This window comes from Octopus sinensis, unplaced genomic scaffold (assembly GCF_006345805.1).
Source record: "Octopus sinensis unplaced genomic scaffold, ASM634580v1 Contig18900, whole genome shotgun sequence".
In the NCBI taxonomy this organism is placed as follows: domain Eukaryota; kingdom Metazoa; phylum Mollusca; class Cephalopoda; order Octopoda; family Octopodidae; genus Octopus; species Octopus sinensis.
This window is the reverse complement of record NW_021836126.1, coordinates 81,780-83,389: the sequence shown is the minus strand read 5'-3', so window position 1 is coordinate 83,389 and position 1,610 is coordinate 81,780. Positions and strand designations below refer to the sequence as shown.

The 1,610-nt window shown below is 37.0% G+C and overlaps 1 protein-coding gene across 1 annotated transcript; it reads right to left on the bottom strand.

Annotated features, from left to right (window-relative positions):
• Window positions 1–783: 783 nt before the first annotated feature.
• LOC115231804 lies at window positions 784–1,227 on the bottom strand. The gene has a single exon (XM_029801740.1). It carries the CDS (start codon window positions 1,225–1,227, stop codon window positions 784–786), a length of 444 nt encoding a protein of 147 aa, XP_029657600.1.
• Between the last annotated feature and the right edge of the window lie 383 nt (window positions 1,228–1,610).

Sequence of the window (1,610 nt, the reverse complement as noted above, 5' to 3'; positions counted from 1 at the left end):
AATTTTTTCGAGTTTCACCTTTCTCGTCTGTTCTGTTTGCCTTCCGGTCAATTGTTACATATTCAGTTTTTTTCAAGTTTACATTCAAAAACCATCTTTTCAGTGCGTAAAAAATAATTTTTAGCAGTTCTTCGAATGTCGAATTGTCATGAAACAAAAAGTCTACAGCTTTGTTTGCTGTCGAAGGCGAAGTAGTCTGATATCTGCATACATCTGCTCACCGTCCTTCAATTTTTCAACTTATGATTTTTGAGAGTTCATAAACTGACAAATCTCTCTGAATCTCTCTCATATGCAATATTTATTGAACAAAATTAAGAACAAGTTATTTCATTTTGTTTTGTTCAGATCTGAATGGGATACTACTGTAGATGTCTAGTGAGTGGTTGGACAAACGGAACAATGCAGCAAAAAGTGAAGCTTTGTAATACTCCTTACAAGATAGAAATGTGTTCTTTTCTGGGCGTGGTAGGTAATCATTGCATAAAACTAAGAAGACAGTAAATCACATGGTTACATGGTGTGACAGAATGGTAAACAGTGACTATGTAAGAAGATACAGACGAGCTTTGAGATGCATCGATATGCACGTTTGCAGACAGTTTGAAATAAAGAAAACTAGGAAATTAATGTCCTGTTCAGTACAATCTAGTTTTTTGACGCAAAATGTCGAGATACGGGTGGATACATTAAAATTGACAGATACTCAAGTTCAGTTCAATACGCCTGATATCTTTATCTACGACAAGTTGAAGAATAAGGTTTCCATAATTGAAGCGGGAATTACATCGCAAGAGAGACTCGAGCAAACCGAATTAGAAAAATTACATAAATATGCTCTTTGCTGTGAGCTTTGGACAGTGTCCAAGATTCACAGCCATAGAGAAAAACGGGAAACACAATCGCGTTGACTAGTCTTATCTTTGTCTTGAGAGAAACATCCTTGCTACTCCAGATCCAATTCAGTTTTATCATCATACTCTTGCACATAGCCATCCGTCTATTAATTTCTGAGTCACAACCACCATCTCTGGTTATCAGACTTCCAAGAAAGATATAACTTTCAACACATTCTATTTTTTCGTCGTCGACGATGACACTAATTTTTCCAGACAGAGAAGTTCCCAGTTCCTTGCAGAAACGTAGGAAACCCTGTCCATTCTTCTGCGTCGCCTCCTCGGAAGCAAGGCTGCCAACTGAGGTGTCAGTGTGGAGCATAATCTTCATTCTGAGTAAGTTCAAACGTTCCGCTTTCAAACAGGGGTAGCATTTTAACCAACCACCATTGGTGACTCCTCGTTTTTAAGCGGGCCTGTTTGCCTCCAGAGGAGATAATTGCTTTCAACACGTTTAATACTGAGTTCGTTCCCAGATAAAAAGAACTCTTTTACTATTTCTCCATTTGGAAAAAAAATTTGCGACTAAGCAATTATGCATGCCAGAAGACTCCTCTGTTCATTTTATTTAAAAAGAACAGTCATTTCTGTGTTACAGTCAAACCTCTATCGCACGCCACATATTTTCAAAAAAAGGAAAATTTCTAAAGAAACCTCTATTTCACGCCAAATTCTAAATCTCGCCACTATTTTTCATTATAAAAAAAATTTTTT